This window comes from Lactuca sativa, chromosome 4 (genome assembly GCF_002870075.4).
Source record: "Lactuca sativa cultivar Salinas chromosome 4, Lsat_Salinas_v11, whole genome shotgun sequence".
Lineage (NCBI taxonomy): Eukaryota > Viridiplantae > Streptophyta > Magnoliopsida > Asterales > Asteraceae > Lactuca > Lactuca sativa.
Genome location: NC_056626.2, coordinates 398,151,359 through 398,167,023, shown reverse-complemented (window position 1 = coordinate 398,167,023; position 15,665 = coordinate 398,151,359). Strand labels below are relative to the sequence as shown.

The 15,665-nt window shown below is 32.4% G+C and overlaps 1 protein-coding gene across 1 annotated transcript; it reads left to right on the top strand.

Moving 5' to 3' along the window:
• The first annotated feature begins 289 nt into the window (after positions 1 to 289).
• LOC111906775 (uncharacterized) lies at positions 290 to 743 on the top strand. Its single transcript, XM_023902547.1, has 2 exons — positions 290 to 491; positions 604 to 743. The coding sequence occupies exons 1-2, from the start codon at positions 290 to 292 to the stop codon at positions 741 to 743; spliced, it is 342 nt and encodes a 113-aa protein (XP_023758315.1).
• Positions 744 to 15,665: the final 14,922 nt, after the last annotated feature.

The following is a 15,665-nucleotide window of genomic DNA, read 5'->3' as shown; positions in this document are numbered from 1 at the left end:
AAAGACTTCAAAAGACGATTTCGTATGAGTAGGAATGTGTTCCTACGGATCTCCAACGCCTTGGAAAGCCGGTATCGCTTCTTTACTATACTTTTATACAAAATAAATAAAAATGTACTACATGTTTCCTTAATTTTACAATAAATATATTTTTAAACTGTAGTTAATTTATGTTTAGGTATGATTTTTTCAATTGAGATATGACGCTAGAGGTAGACGAAGGTTTACAACGTTGAATAAATGTGTTACGACCATTCGTTTGATGACTATTGGGGAGTCCCCCGACACCATGGACGACTACATGAGAATGTCTAAAAGAACCGCAAGGGAGAGTTTGTATACAATGTCAATGGGTGTTGTTGAAACATTTGGAGACATGTATTTGCGGAAACCTTCATTGCGTGATTTGCAAGAATTGTATGCGACGCATGAACAACGCCATGGGTTTCCCGGAATGATCGAAAGCATTGATTGCGAGTTCCAACAACGACGTCAACATTCTTGATCAGTCGCCAATATCCGACGATCTTTTGAATGGAAAGGCCCCGGATGCTCATTTCACGATGATTGGAAATGAATACAAATTTGAGAATTACCTTACAGATGGAATATATATTCAGTATTCCACATTCATGAAGTTATTCCGACACCCGGTTGAAGAAAGAGACAAATTTTTTAAGAGAAGACAAGAAAGAGCGGGTAAGGATGTGGAACGTGCTTTTGGAGTGCTGAAGGCGAAGTGACATATAGTTGAACATGCAGCACAGCCATTGGATTTAGAACCTCTACGATATATCATGTATGCATGTATCATAATGCGTAACATAGTAGTAGAAGATAAATGACGAAATAATGCACACTATATCCCAACGGAGCCCATACATATTCAATTTAAACCAAGAACAACAGAGTATTTGCATCGAGTCATTGCCATTAAGGACGCAAATAAACATATACAACTTCGAGAGGAGTTGACGGATTATATTTTAAAAAAAATGTTTTTTAACGAATAGCGTTGTATTTTATTATTATTATTATTATTATTATTATTATTATTATTATTATTATTTGAATTTGGATGTTATGTGTAATTTAATTTTTATGTTATTTTTAATTTTTACAAATTATTTTTATTCTATGTTATTTATAATTTTTAAACATTATGTTTTATTTATTATGTTATATTTAAAATATACTTGTTTAAGTTTACAAAAAAAAAATAAAAAAAGAAATTCGAAAAAAATTAAAAAGGAAATTATAAAGTAGAAAAAAGTTGGTATTTTAACAAGATGTAACATGGTGAACATTTTTTCCACTTGGTGTTATAACACCATTGATGATGTGACATATGAGGTCGCACTAAAATCATGTTATGACTAGTTGTTTACACCCGATTCTCTTAGTCCATCACTATTTTAATAAATGAATAGTTTTAATCTCCTTTTGTTAAGTGTGACTCTAATAACTATTCATTAATATTATGTCATATGTTATATAAGTATATTAGACAATTCATTTCAAAATTTAAATTTACATTTTCTAATTATATGTTAAAGTTGAAGTTATAATAATTTAAATTTTTTGATATATGTCGTAATTAATAATTTATTTAAAATAACTTATTTAAAATAATTGATTAATAATTATAATTTTTTATTATAAAAGTTTAATTATTTTTATAACCGTGATTCTTATAGATTTTAAACTACTAAACATAACAAACAATATCCACCTACAAAATTAACGTTTATAATTACTGAAATATATAAAGTTGGATAGCTGCAACATTGCTAAAAATTTAATATAATGTTATTGTTTGTACTTTGATATATATATATATATATATATATATATATATATATATATATATATATATATATATATATATATATATATATATATATATATATATATATATATATATATCACAGTTAGAATCAAATTAAATGGCCGTAATGACCATTGTTTTGTCTTTAAAACACATATACGTGACTGGTGGTATACTATATAACCAGGTATCGATCAGTGTACAAAAATCCAAATGAACAATAAAATATCCAACAGAAAAATCTGAGAAAAAGAAATTATCAACAGTGGATGGAATTGGGTAGTATATTTGTTATCTATAAATCTGTTCAAACCATTTATATGAAATAATTTTTTCTCTTGAAAAAAGTTTATCTACTTTTTTTGAGATGATAAAATGTAAGAATTGTCAAAGAACAAAATCCAGGAACTTGGAAGCAAGAAGCTACCATAAATTATGGGCATTTGAAATGCCAGAGCGATTTAAGTAATTAGTAGCACTAATTGTCGGAAAAGGTAAAAAAAAGTGTTTTTTTATGTCCCCTTAAAAGATTTGTAGCTTGGAGACGACTGCTTTTCCAAACTTTTAGCATTGGATAAATTAGCTCATTTTTGTATTTTTATATATTTTTTAAACAACAAATTTAATCTAATTCGAATCTACTACTTAATCCATTTATGTTTTATACGAAACATGAACCTCAATTTAGAAAAAGAGAACGACACCTAATCTCCTATCTTAATAAAAAAAAAATTGATGACATTTCACTCTTACAATTCATTGTTAAATTACTTCAATACCCTTTCAATAGCCTTTAAATTTCGTATTCCTTGCATATCCTACTATCTTAAATCAATTTTCACAAATTCATTTGATTTTTTTAATTTTAATTTTAATTTAAGTTTAGAAAAGTTGGAATATAGTAAGTTTTAAAAGCAATTCAAAGCCCACAATATCATCAATACATTTAAAATGTTTAAAATTCGTAATTCATTATAAAAATTTGTTAAATAAAATCCAATGGTATCATGGTCTTGAACCGTTTATCTCACAGATCCTCTGCAGATTTCGATCCAATTATATATGTATATATGTGTGTGATATTCCATTTACATGTTTGTTTATCTCACAATCCTTTGCAGAAAATGAAAATACTTCATCCTTTCAATCGATTTCATTCAGAAAATATGTGTACTTGCTTCTTCCTTAATCTTCTATTCCTATCTCATTCTATATGTGTATGTGTGTATGTCATTGTCTGCTTACTTGCATACTTGGTTCGTGATCTTCCCTTTTTTTCCCATCGACTTCATGTTCCTATGATTCTTTTTCTAATACTCTCACATAATAATGTTAGCATCGTGTGACTTATCCTGCATGAAAGTAAAAAAGAAAATTGGTTAGGATATAACAATAACTGTAATGAAACCAGTTTAAAATATAAAGTATATGCAAAATACTAAAACTACAATATACCCAATTAGATATGAAGTACCATAACAGAGTAAAGTGAGTAAGAAAAATAACTTTGCACTTTTATGATTCGATAGATTTTTCAATTTATAATGTTTATTAAGAAAAAGATTGAACATAAAAAGTGAATTGCTCTATCTGTTTGATTATTTAAAATTCATATATATATATATATATATATATATATATATATATATATATATATATATATATATATATATATATATTGATTATTTAAAATTATTATAGCGATAACTTGAATCAAACCATATTCCCTACCTTTTTCTGTTTATGTTACTCCATATGTATGTCTTCCACTTCATTGTATAGTTATATATATGTGAATGTAAAATCTAATCAATTACCAACCTTTAAATATGACAATCAGATTGATGTTGGCATGCTTCTCGAGTGTCGTCATGCAGTCATCTCGACCCATTCAAAAGATTATGCACCTGTATAAACAAACATTCGAAATTGGTTTTTTTTTTTTTTTTTTTTTTTTTTTTGTCTATTTTCCTTTTGGACGGTTTTTCCCTTGTTGTTGGTTGTTACACGGCTGAGGTTGAGATCACATGTGGGGTTGTTGTTGCTAAAAGATGGTATGGAATTTTGATCCTATGATCACATAATACTATATAAATAAACAATGGAAATTTGATAAAAGGTATTGTTGGTCCTTTTATTAAAGGTAATACTATATAGCTAACTATAATGATATTGTGTAAAAAAAAGATAATAGTAGGATGCTATTTCTAATTTTCTATAGTTCTTTCCATTATACAATTCTTTACAAAGTTGTGAAACCCTGATCATGTTCATTTTATACACAAGGGTGAATCAATAATTTTCAAAGATGGTATGGATGTTTGAACTCATATTGGGATCCAATTATAATTTTGAACAAGGGAAATCTAGCAAATGAGCATCTTCATCCTTTTATCTAGGGGTAAAAGGGCATTTTCCTCTTTCCATGTCAATTATAGAATCTTACTTATATGTTTTAAGACAAGTATTAAAATAAATAAAATGCGAAAATAGGTTATGTTAAAAAAATGATTTTTGTTTAAAGATGGTCTTTAATGAATAACACTATACTTTCAAGAAATATTCAAGTTATGGTCAAAATGGTAATGTACTTTCCTAAATGGTGAAAAAGGTATTCTACTTTTACAAATGGTTAGAATGGTCATACAAAAAACATGATTTGTACATTCCTTTTTTGATAAATAATAGCATGCTAATTTGATTTGAATAGGATTAGTACAATGACTATTTTGGTAAAATTACACTTTGTAAGGACCATTTCTATAATTACTATATACCACTTGCATGGACCATTTCTGTTAATATCATTATAATCTTATAGTTTAGAGTTTTGACTGACCATTTATACAAATTTGTAACTAATAGGGGATAATACAAAAAACATGATTTGTAATACTTTGATTTATTTTAAACAACATTATAGAGATGACATTTTACTCTCAATTTGATATTACTATCTTTGATTTATTTTAAAAAACACTATGAAGATGAGTTTTTACAAATAATAGCATTCTACTTTGATTTATTTTAAAAAACATTATGTTATAAACAAGTGATAACGTTTACATTCAATTTGATACTACTACCGCCATAACTTCACCACCATTAGATGTTTTAATAACAATCTGATAATATGAAAATTTTGATAACAAGGCAGGATCTAAAAAAATTTATAATCTGAAAAAAGACATAATATGGAAATGAAAAAACAACATTATTTTCCAATACTAAATATCTGAAACAATGTATAATATGATAATAAAAAAAATCTGAAACAAAGCATATTCTAAAAAATCTTAAACAACAATAAAGTTCCAACACCAAACACCATCAATCCTGATTTTGTTTAAGGTTTAACCAAATCTTAGTTTCAGATTGGGTCTAAGTTATTTAGCAATAAAGTAGGAATGAGAAGAAAAAATCGAATCCCCTGGTGTAAGTTGAGTGAGAGTAAACCAAGGAAGCTGTTTTAAAAAAATAATCTTATAAATAATTTAAATGTTTTATAAATATTTTACCCGTGGTTCCCACGGGTTGTAACCTAGTACCACACTATTAGAATCCCTTTGATAACTCATTATTTTATAGAGATTAGATTCATCTCTCAAATCATATTCTGAGTTATACATATATAAATATAATACATTGTTATTCATTTTCATTATAAAAGAGTTTAATAAATCTTTATAGATTTAAGATATATGTTTATAATCAAATAAATAAAAATGCACTACTCAAATAAGGTTTTATTTATTTTTTATTTTTTAAATGAAGATATATTATTAAGATACTATAAAGGAGCGAGTAGAATAATAAAAATAATTACAAAAACATATCACTAGTCGGTTCAAATCCCAACCATCTACCAATAAAAGTCTAAACTTGTAAAGTATCAATAGAAATAGAAAAATATATGTTGCATTGTCTCTATGTCGTCAAGACAAGTGAAACATAAAAAAGTATCCATGTGAATACCTTTGATTGCTAGATTTCACCGCGTAGGAGTATGAGAAAGTCAAGTCCTCCAAAATAAGATATTCAACTAGACAGTAACATCATTGTTTCATCTAGTTGAAACATCACTATACATCAAAGTATTGCTATCCAAAAAACATCTTACTGAAGAAACTGAAAAGCTGCCTGAAGAACCCACAGACCACCCCGAATAATCATCTATTCCTGTTAAACATAATTTTGGACAATAAAAAGGAAAGCGGCCCATTTATCTACATCCGTTCCACTGCTTAGACTTTGTAATAGAGAAGACGACAAAAAATCCAAACAATGGTGATATGAGACCGAGTAATCCTTAGTTAAACCTGACACATAAACTATTGGGTACTATTGATTAAGTGTGGCGTTACCAATCAAAATATTCAACAATGATCAAGTGTGAAGATTGTTACCTACTTTGTCCTTGCAAAATTCTTGTTAGTCAAGGCCCTTTATATGTAAATGCATGATAGATCAACAATGAAAATCCATGGCTCATTGTGTGCATTTTTGATATTATAGTGACATAGTCACCCATTAAGTAATACCATGGATGGCTTTAATAATTTGGACCTAAAACAAATCATTTTGCTCAGAAAATTGCTACCTTTACATGAACAATAAATAATGAGTAAATAAGAATGTGTAACACTTGGTTTTGGATTTGCTTCATTATTCGGGGTTGCGGCCCAATCTTTAGTTGTCATGAGGCTTAAGGCCTTGGGGAAGAAAGAATTTGGCCTTTTTGGGTGTGGGTGTTATAGTTTAAGTGATCCAAGTGTTCGGTGGTGTTTTCGGAGCCCAAGGGTATAATCGTAATTTGATAACTTGGTCATTTATGAATTTTGGGTTTTGCTCAGGAAGTTTTAAGGCTATGGTGAGTTGTTAGAAGCGTAGGGATTCTCGCCACCTTTCCATGGATACAAGGATCGTTGGAAACGGGCCTAAGGCGAGGAAGTTAAGGTAATTTGAAATAATTCGCAGACATGGCCCTTAATGGAAAAGATTTGCAAATCAGTCCCATACATGTAGGGAGGAAAACACGCCTCTAGGTGAGTACGCCCAACGTAAGATGGGGTACACCCACCATAATAAACAGAGTGCCAAACCCTAATTTTTAGGGTTTTGGCACTATTTAAACATCCTTATAAGCTCAAGGTTCTCTCATTTCTCAACCTCCACTAACGTCTAGCCTCATTTCAGAAACCCTAACCTCTCATTGAGTATTTGTGAGATATAAGTGTGCATTTTAGTGTGCTTTTTCTCATTTACAAGGAAAAGGTGTTTGGTGCTAGCTTGTGGTTCAATGGAAGACTTATAGATCCAAACTCTTGGCTTCATTTCCATCTTATTTAAGGTATCAAGTTTATTTCTTGACTTCTTCTTATGCTAGTTTGAGTTTAGGGTAAGATTAAGAGCTTTTATGGTGTGTTAAGTTCTCCGTGTGAGTTTGAGCCACTCCAGGAGCCTGGAGTGATAGATCTTGCCCTTTCTGATGTTGTTAGTTCGTAAAAATGGTATCTTGATCGTTGCTTTTGGTCCATGCATGTTCTAGTTAGGTTTATATGGGTCTTAATGGACTAACATGGTTGTTAGGTCCCATTACAACAATTAAATGCATAAAGGTGCCTACTTTATGCATTAAGAGCTTTATTTTAAGGTTTTTTGAAGTTTAGGTGCAACGTGTTTAAGTGTTTAAGCCATAGTATCAGTTTTGGAGTAAGTCATGTTACGCCTTGCATAACTGACTATAGGCCCAACATACCGTGTTTTTGGTCGCGATTTGGATTCGTTGAGTACGCCCAACATACTGAGCGTACGCCCCGCATAGAACGTTTAGCTGGACTTTGGACTTTGGCCGTAAACTCAAGAGTATATAGATGATACTTGGCCATTTTTCCCATTCTTTCCTTTCCTTGGCCGATTTTCTTCATTCTCTCTCAACTATCATCTAACTTTCACCTTAGATCTTCAAAAGTGTAAGTGTTCTATCCCTTGATTAGTTGATACATCTTATTAACTAGCTACATACATTGATTTCATCCATGGAAATCATGTTTGTTTAGATCTTCAAGTTACACCAAGAACACCAAGAACACACACTAGTGTTCTTGGCCAATATCAACCATTTCAAGCTTCTAGATCGTAAGTACTCTTCCCTATACTTCATATCTAGTTAGTATCCATTCTTAGAGACTTAAAAACATCAGGAACACAAGGACAAAAGGAGTTTAAAGCCAAGCCATCTCCCAAGTCCGTAAACCCCTTTAAGGTTGCCATTTTGGCCACAAACCCTCCTAGATGCAAAACTAGTGACCTAGGACCCTTCATGGATGAGATTAGGACCTTAAACTACTCTCAAGTACACAATGACCATGAGTTTACGACCGTAAACTCCTTAGGGCCGTAAACTCATCAAAAGCCTCAATGGAGGTGGTCTTTTTCATACTAGTGTAGAACAAAGTCCCTAAAGCTTCCCTAGCCTTCAAACTTGCAATCATACATGAGTGACCATGAGTTTACGACCGTAAACTCCCTTGGGCTGTAAACCCATGGTATTAAACTCATGTGAGTGCCATTCTACATTACTTTGGTGAATCACATGTGATTCCAACACTTGGTCAAAGTGTTTCCTAGTCCTGGGAGGTGTTTCCTTTCATATAGTTGTTTATAAACACTATATTCATGCCAATATGCGTCATTATATGTCATTTAGGACCTATTGTGTCTCGGGACTTCATTCATGGAACTTCTCATCCTTACACGCATACACGTTTGAATCACCCACATCAGGTGAGTTCATACCCTGTAATGAATCTTTTAACTGTTTTAAATGCTTTTAAGGGGGGAATACAAGCTGAACACAATGATAATTGTGTAATTGTTTGTTATAACATCTTTCAAAATGTTACTTATGACTTATATAAGTGGTCAAAACATTTCAAAAGCTTCTTTACACTTATAATGCTTTATAGTTTAACAAAACTCCATTTTTAAAGTACAAGCATAACTTGGTAGTAAAATGAGTCTTTTCAACAACAGTTCAAGTAGAATACTAGTAAACTATAATATGTATAGTTTAGAGATTCAGTTCATACTAGATACAATACACGATAATAGAAAGAACACACTAAGATACAATAACAAGAGAAAGTACTAAGATACTATAACAGAACGAACATACTAAGATGCTATAGCATGGAACACTTACATGATCTAACTATACCAATGAATCACTAACGCATTATTCTAAATAAAAGGTGATAGTTATATTAGGTATACATGATCATATAATTTTAATGTGGATGCTCACGACTTGCAATTGATTGCAGAGTTCGCGTTTAGTTCCTAGAATCTTTTGACAGGGAGAGCGTTTAGTATGTGTGACAACTCAAAAGTTTCATTCGGTCAAACCTTAAAAGTCAATCACTTCATATTATAGTCAATTTCAGTTCTATTTTTTTTAACAAATTTAAAGTTCGTTTGACTATTATAATAATTATTCTTTAAATGAACGGGTGAAAGAATGTGTCGTCTCGGGTCTTGAAATTTCTAAACCGCGAATACCACGTAGCTAAGAAGTTCACGACCAAACTTTAATGTTTGGGCTCTAAACTACCCCCAAAAATGTAAACTTATGCTTAAGCATGAGTTTACTCCCCAATTTACCACACTTCTCATTTTCACCCTAAAGAGTAAACTCCAAACTCTCTCAAGTACAATCCCGGTTTTAGCCCGATTTCCCGAAAACATAAGTGTTTCTCGGCTTGATTAGTTGATATAACCTAACACCTAGTGATTATACATCCTTTAATCCATCCATTTTTGTGTTTTGACTAGTTTTCCAAAACACCAAGAACACACACTAGTGTTCTTGGACTTTAAGTTCATTACAAGCTTCCACAAAGTAAGTTTCTATCCTAGAGTCATTTAAAGCTTGCTATACATATTAATATCAAGGAAAAGTCCCAAGAACACCAAGAACGAGGTGTTCACGGTTTTGGGAGGCTCCCAAAACCGTAAACACCAAATAAGATGCAAAGTGGTGCTTTAGGGTGTCTAGATGCTTCACAATGCCTAAGGGACTTGTCTAGATCCTTCCTTGATGTGTTTAAGCCATGAAAAACACCAAAGTCCATCATTTTTATATGTTTACAGTTTGGGGATCTCCCAAAACCGTAAACACCCCAATGTGGGTATAAATGGATCATATTCCTTCCTTAGGCCAAAAATCTAACCTAGACGTTTACCTTGTTGAGCTAAGGACTTGAAAACATAACAATACCACTTTCCATATGGGTTTAAGGTAGTAAACCCAAAAGGAAATGGCCTTGGGGCCGTAAAATCCTCCAAGGAGTGTAATAATGCCCTAATCCCTTCCAAAGGCCTAACCACCAAGTAGAAATGCTTCAAAGGACTTGTAAAACCTCAAAACAACTTATGGTCATATAGTGTAGAGTTTACGACCATAAACCCTTGAGTTTACTGCCGTAAACTCCTTGGGTAATGTTCATGAAAACCGTAAACTCCAAAGGAGTTTACCCTTGGATCCCAAACACTCTAGCCTTGACCTACAACAACTTAGATGCCATTCTTAGGGCTAATAACACTTATGTAAGGTGTTTAGCATGTTCTAGGAGGTCTTATCATTATAAATTAGTAGTTTAAAACTAATTGGGTACACATATGTGTTATTATATGTTAACTAGGATCATAGAGTGTGTTCAGGACTTCACTTAACACCTAGCAATCCTACATCTTCAGTTCATCCGTACCACTCACTACAGGTGAGTTCATACCCCTAATCAATGGTTTAAATATTTTTAAATGCTTTTATGGGGGGGGGGGGGGGTGGGGAATACAAGTTGAATACTTATAGTTATTACATCAATCACATGTGATTAATAACTACAAAACCAGTGATTTTCTTACTGTTCAAACTGTTTATCAAACTATTTTGCTTCAAACTGTTTTACAAACTCTTTTACTTATCAAATACTTTTACTTAAACTCTGTTATACTTATTATTAATTGCATGTCCATGTATGTATAGTTATATAAGCAATGTTTAAAAGGCTTAGGAAGGCCTGCCCGCCTTATTTCCTTTTCGCCGTTGAGATGTGGTCTGGTGGGGGTAACGGGTGTCCGTCCGAAAGTCGTTTAAATATTAGTTATATATCATGTGTACATATATAGTCATAAAAGGTCCTTCCAGTCAATTCAATACCCTTGGGTAGCAAGGGTATACTTCCATGTTCATACGTACAAGTTATATTACTAGTAAACTACAATAGGCGTAGTTTAGGGTTTTACTAATACTAATACAAGAACAATGAATCATACAAAGTGTCAGTTCATACATGAGTCATAATACATAGTGACGAGAAACAAACATTATACATAGTGATGAGAAACAAACATTATACATAGTGATGAGAAACAAACATAATACATAGTGATGAGAAACAAACATAATACATAGTGATGAGAAACAAACTGTTGGATAAGGAGTCTAAGTCCATAACTTATTTGGTACATACTTGACCCGGCCCGGCATGGTCCATTTAGGTTGCACTTCACCCAAACGATTTATGGATAATTTTATGAGAATTGTATACTTATGATTTATTAATATATTATAAGTTATAATATATTAATATGAAGTCATGTTATTTAATTAGTTTTAGTCTTAAATTAATTATGAATTAATTTAGAGATTAAAAAGAAGACTGATTAAATTATGGGCTATTATATTTTATATAGTGTGGGCTAATACTCATTTGTTAATGGGCTAAGCTAATATGGAAGTCCATGGATGGTCCATGGAGCTTTTAACCCATGGATCCTTGGAAAGGAAAAGACATGGGTTATTAGGGTTTCACCCTAACCATGCACACTATATAAAGAAGCATATGATGCAAGAAATGACACACTAGTAGTGTGAGACTTAGTGGTGGCTGATTCCACAAGAAAGTATACTACTTTCTCAAAGTTTTCCAAGTGTTTGTGGTGATTTGTGATTCCATTTGAGGCATTCACACTATTGGTGCTTGGCTCTCAAACTCCAAACAGTCAACCATCATCAAAAGGTATGTATTTCTACTAGTACTTTTATGATTCATAATCCTTATGCTATGCTAGTTAGGAAGAAACCTTTGGAAGTTATTATTTGCATGTATTTTAGAAGAAAACATAGATCCAAGGTTTATTAGGGTTGCATGCACACTTAGGAAGTGTTAGATTACTCAAAACCCAATAGTGGTATCAGAGCCTAGGCTTGTTTTCTTGAATACTTGATGCAGATTGTTGAAAATCGAAGTTTATGTGCTGTCTGCACAACAGACTCGCCGAGTCCATGAAGGGACTCGACGAGTCCAAGACAAAATTCATCCAACTCGGCGAGTTGGTTCATGCACTCGACGAGTTGGAACCCCAGACAGCATATCTTCGAGTTTTGGTGTTGGAATTGGTCTAGAATCATTACCTTAAGCTGTTTTGGACTCATAAAACCTGTTTTTGATGTGGTAATGATGATGGTGGACCAATTTCAAAGTTATAATCAAAATTACAAGTTTATATGTGTTCATATGATTCTTGAAATTGTTGATGTGGATGTTCATGTTCATATGAGTTTTGTTAGATCATAGGAATTATTTGCAAATTGTTTGTTAGTTAATTCTTGATCTTAATGTGTTTTAATGGAATTCATAATTTGTCCTCAAGTTATGGAATTCCAAAAGTTTTTTCTTTTAAATGTTTTTTTTTTAAGAAGTCATAAGTTACACTTTAGAAGAGTTTTTCTAATAAATGCTTTTATGGACTTCATAACTTGTCCTCAAGTTATGGATTTCCAAGAGACTCTTCATTAAAAGTATTAAACACTTAATTAAAACTCATAAGTTATGAATATCCAAAAGTTTATGAATTGTTCAAAACTTGCCCTCAAGTTTTGGAATTTGTAAAGTCTCACACAAACTTTAATTCCATACCCTAGAAGTTTTAAAAGTTAAAATTCTACACTTATACTATTTATAACATTAATGGTTAATTATATATATATATATATATATATATATATATATATATATATATATATATATGTATAAGAACAAGTCGTTTTACCGTTAGTAGGCCTCATTCACGAAGCCGGTCTATAAGGTGGGTATAAGGTTGTTGCCTATAAAATGGCAACTTAATGGGTGTCCACTCTCACCCACCGCTTGCTTGACTGGTGGATGGTCGTTAGCCGAACGGGTAAGACAAGGACTTATAAATTATCATTAAGTATGATGAATATTATAAAGTAACTAAAGGTTTTATTTAATTCCCAATCTTAGTTACTTTAGGAAAAATGTGAATTTGGTTCTAGCCCATGGAATTCACACTTTGTACCTTACCAAGTCGTTGGTGGAGCGTGTGTGGTTAACCGGCACACTAACTTGGACTAGTAAGGATCACGAAGGGTGACTTAATGTTTGTCATAGATCAATGGAGTGTGTGTGGTTAACCGGCACATTGATTGGGTGATAATATTAAGGGTACCAAGTGAATTGGTATGGTTATTCACACCTTGTTTTGTGATCCTCGGCATCCCAGTCACAAAATTCGAGAGGGCACACTCGAGATTGAAACATGCCATTGAAAAGTTCAATGAATCTCAAAAGATCTAGGAATTTCAAATCCAATTAAAACCTAATAAATTATTTCGTTTTTCATGGTGGAAATTGGTGAATCGTCATTCGCCTACCTTCAAATATTTTATAGCTTGGATTACGACATCCCTATTCAAAATTATAAAATATTGTGTTGGGTCCTAGCCTTAATATTTCATATTGGGTGTTATATTAAGGACTTTGAATCAACTAACTTGATTTTCTCCCATTATAGATGTCTGGTTCAGACAACTATGATCTTCCCAAATCTCTTGAAGATGGTGTCCCTCAACATCATGCTTCACTTCCTCCACCTCCTCCAATTATTCTCCCTTACCCACAAGTTCTTGAAAAGTTTAAAGTCACTCAATCCCTATTGGCAAGCATAGTTTATGTGTGCTCACATCTTGGAGATAAAGTCACATATTGACAAGCCGGGAGAGTTGGGTGTCAAAGTCTCGTGAAAGTTGGATGTTCAATCACTTTCTTAGTAACATAGTGAGTCTCTTTGGGACTACTATGAGGCAGACTATGACATGACCCTTAATGATGTTATCTATTTGCTTGGTGTTGTGGAACCAACAATGATTTGGAACACCAGTAAAGCAAATTTGATTAAAAGAACAACTTCCCAAGTCTACATGGACATTGACAATGGTAGCATTGGATATCTAGAAAAGGATTTCTCTTCCCAATGGAAAGGGATCGACCATAGTCAACTCGGTTGACCAAATGGTAAAGAGAAAGTCTAAGTCTGAGATAGTCTCATGTGCCATTACCAAAGGGTCCGTGTGTTTTGTTGCCAAAGGAAGGGGCATTGGTTGCGAAGCTGCCCTATTCACCTGAAAGGTCATAAGGTTGATCAAGTCAAGAGGTTTGACTCTACTTCGGGTAAAGTCCACTGTCTAACTCGATTAAGTTCCTATTTGGAGATTCTTATTACATAATGTGAATGGGTCACATGCTGATGTTTTTAAGAATCAAAGAAAAGATAGGAAGCTTAAAGTAAGTATATGTTGATTCTGATTGCAAAGGTGGGTTTTCGATCGCATGGTTCGGCAATTAGAATTTTGAGCTGTTGCTTAAGAGTTATAATATATTGCTTATGAATGGATAACAACAAGGTTTTCATGTGGATTGTAAGGATAAGTTTTTCCGCAAAGTTTTAAAATAAAAGAAAAAAAGGGTTTTAATTTTATTTATTTTAAAAATATCCTTACAATGGCATCTGTGGAAAATTGTTGCTTATATGTTTCCAGTAATAGCAATATTGGAAAGTGGATTTGATTCTTTCATTTGTGGTAGTGTCTGAATTTACCAAATGAAGAAAGTTTTTGATCACCCAAGTTTCAATTGGACAGAAACTTGGAATCATACAAGTTGTATTGTATGATGAATGAGAATTTTCATCTTTGAAAATTAAGACTAATTCTTTGATCACATGTATATGTGAGTCAATTGAAGGACTAAGGAATTAGGTACACTGGGTGTGCGCTGGTAAAGGTCCACCACAAAGATTGATTTGTCATGATTTACTAAAGATTAGTAAATATGATTATACTTATGAGGTTAAGTATAATTCTGTAACATTGGAAAGGTTACAATGTATGACAAAACAAATGAGAAGAATCAAATTAGGCAGAAAGATAAAAGTTTCTCAAATCTGAAAGGATGGGAGAGTACTTTAGTATCATATTTCATGATCATCTTAATGATTATGAAACCATATCACAAACTCATACTCTAAGGACGTCTTAGTGCATTGTTATGGCTAAGAAGAGAGGTCATGAATTGTTGGATTGGTTAAAATCAAGAAGATGAGTCATACTTCGTTCCAAAACAATTCTTAGAGTCATACTCCAAGATTGTAACATTGAGTGACATAAACTAAGGTTTAAAACACTTATCAAATGTAGTGTAAAATGTTTCTACCCTTGTACATTTGAGATTGGTAAGTTGTGATGTCTTGGATGAGACAAAGACCAACTAAGACCAATTGTGTGAAGTGTTAGTCTTGATAAGAATCCGCACTATCCCTTGAATATTTGTTTTGTCAAGGAATGGTTCTTGACTGGGGAAACTTATATGTCAAGGGGACAGTGGGAGCCTTAAAGATCCTGAAAGAGTTTCATGAGTTAATCAAGAGTAAAACCTGTAATTTATCACTAGCACACAACTTAAGGTTTGCAACC